Raw genomic sequence first — 2,841 nt, forward strand, 5'->3', positions numbered from 1 at the left:
GGACGTCGACGGGACATTCCTCCAGGTGGTCCGAAGCCCCCCGTACGAAGCCCCTCCCCCGACTTCGCAGAGGAATTCATACAAGTTGAAAAGCATCAAAGTCACCCACAGCATTCATCCCCCCCAAAAAAAACCACTGCCACACTGTGACCGACCTAAAATCAAACACCCGCCTCAAATCCTCAAGACCTTTTGTTCGTGGATTCGCAGACTACTCCGCCACGTATGAGTTCCCGTTTCCCCCCAATCCGACCCCGACGTTCCGGCCCCCCACCTGCTAGGGTTTCCTGGTGGCCTGCGGCTGGCCGGTGGCGGTGGGCACGTCGGGGTACACCAGGAAGCCGGTGAAGGTGATGTACTTGGCGTGGTTGCTGTAGGCCCCGAAGCCCTCCCTCTGGTGGGAGTAGAGCCAGACGGTGTCCCCGGGCCTCAGCGCCAGCATCAGACTCTGGCTCTGGAGGGCCTTCTCCCCCTGGCTGTCGTCGTAGATCATCGCCTGCACCTCCAGCCGGTTCTTCATCAGCTTGACGGACAGCGTCTTGTGGGGCAGCTTGCCCACGTTGAAGGAGAAGTAGTAGGCGCCCGGCACGCGGCACGCGAACACGCCCTCCGTCACGTTGAAGTCCTCCCCGATGTTGACGAAGGCGGCGTCGAAGCTGATGGGCCGGTGCTGGGGTACGCCGCCCTGGTCCACCCCCAGGATGCTCTGGGTGCGCCCCACCGAGAAGGCGGAGCGCCGGTCCTCCTCACTGATCCGCCTTCTCCTCCTCCGCGCTGTCTTTGGTTGCTCCGTACGCGGCCTGCTCCGGCTGAGTGGGGTCCGCGTCCCGGTGGCCGTGCACGGGCGTGGTGTCCTCCTTGTGGGCGGCGTGTTGTTGTTGGTGGTGCGGCCTCTGGTAGCCGTAGGTGTCGGGGTAGACCAGGTAGCCGTTGAAGGTGGTGTAGTGTCCCGTGTTGCTGTAGAGGGCGTAGCGGGGGTCGCCGTGGAGACGAAGCCAGACGGTGTCGCCGAACTCCAGCTGCAGCATGGCGCTTTGGCTCTGCACCTTTTAGAGGGAATTACCATGGAAACGCATTAGACATTAGTGGAGCAGCAGGATCAGCGCTAAGATGTAATATAATAATAATAATAATAATAATAATAATAATAATAATAATAATAATAATAATAATAATAATAATAATAATAATAATAATAATAATAATAATAATAATAATAATAATGAAGGACAAAAGACGGTTGAAGCAAGTATGACAATCGGCAGTGGAATGGTTTCTATGGAATCCCATGGTGTTACCGGGGCCAGTGATGGCCAAACACTTTAGATTATGCCAGTTTCCAAGAGAAAAACTATAAGAGGAGACGAAGCAGGGAAACCTGGGAAAGAATGGCTGAAACCTCCTTACCGACTTACCGCCGACAGTCCTGATGACCCTGATGGAGAGTCAAAACCAGTAGACATTGGCTGTATGCCTATCAGAGCTAAGGCTCTTTTTGAAATATGGAAAGTATTATTTTTGACTGCTGAAACCTAACATTTGCTCTTCCCATTCACAGGGACAAGTGGAGGCCAGGACCCAGTCAAGTTTATTTATGTTTAGAAAATGAATATGAAATTGGTTGTCGGTAGCTTCTTTTATATATATATATTTTGTAATTGTGTTTAGTTTAACAATTAGGGGCCGGTGTGTAAACGCCAAAAACAACTTGGTGGATTTATATTGTTAGAATATTAGAATTTACATTGATTAAACACTAGGGGGCACTCCACCTCCATTATAGCCCCACCTCTATAAGTAACCTAGCTGATTACTGCCATTGCATGCACCTGCGAGGATTCACTCTCAAACCTGCTTTCACTGTTGGAACTGCTTATCTGTAACAAACAATTGACAACTGTTCTGTTCAACTTCATCATCATTCATATTTCCTTTGGACAATAAAACCCTGCAAAATACATCGGCTGCAACTTGGACATTCAACTCATTCATCATCCACAACTTTGATTGCTGAGTATAGGAAATAACTGGTGGGTGCATCGTGACGCTTGTCGATTCATTGGGGAGCGACAAGCGGCCACTACAGGCCAATCTTAAATGTCAGTTTCTTGCGGATGCTGCTTGGATAATGCATGAAGTGCAAACGTAAAATTAGGCATAAAATAAGCATAGAATTAGCATAAAATAGACTGTAGGAAGTCCGTAGAGATGTTTAACAGGCAGAACACTGTCAAAAACCACCACAACACCCCCGCGCCCCTGGGCTTCACCCACCTTCCTCTCCTCTCCCGAGTTCTCCTCGTACACGATGGCCTGCACCTCGTTCCTGTTCTTCATCAGCATGACGGACAGGTCCTTGTGGGGGAACTTGCCCACGGTGAAGGAGAAATAGTAGGCTCCCGGCACGCGGCAGCGGAACAGGCCGCCCTTGGAGTCAAAGTCTCCGCCGATGTTGACGTAGACGGTGTCAAAGGTCACGGTCATCTTGGGCCCGCCCTCCATGCTGCTGGTGCGCGCCACGGAGAAGGCCGAACGGAGCTCGACGTCCTCCATCAGACGGGCCAATCCCCTCACGCCCCCGGCCTGCAGCAGGCACAGCAGGCCAATCAGCAGACTCGGAGGGAGCAGCATTGTGTCTGTGTGAGGTACAAACGTGGGGGAAATCTGAATTATGATCAGAAACGTCTTTGCCAAGTAAGCTTGCACATTACAAGGAATCCATCTTGGTCATTTGGTGCATCGACATTAACAGACGATAACACTTGCAAAGCGAGTAGGCGTAAATGGTGCATTTATACGGCAGCTTTTATCCAAAGCGCTTTACAATTTGTTCCTCACATT

At 50.9% G+C, this 2,841-nt stretch overlaps 1 protein-coding gene across 1 annotated transcript; it reads right to left on the reverse strand.

Moving 5' to 3' along the window:
- Positions 1-277: 277 nt before the first annotated feature.
- c1qtnf4 (C1q and TNF related 4) lies at positions 278-2,631 on the reverse strand (the record flags this gene model as incomplete). Its single annotated transcript, XM_084337657.1, is given in 3 exon segments — positions 278-751; positions 753-1,046; positions 2,275-2,631. Coding segments are annotated over 3 exon segments (1,125 nt in total).
- Between the last annotated feature and the right edge of the window lie 210 nt (positions 2,632-2,841).

Source organism: Notolepis coatsorum (assembly GCF_963971535.1).
Source record: "Notolepis coatsorum genome assembly, chromosome: 20".
Lineage (NCBI taxonomy): Eukaryota > Metazoa > Chordata > Actinopteri > Aulopiformes > Paralepididae > Notolepis > Notolepis coatsorum.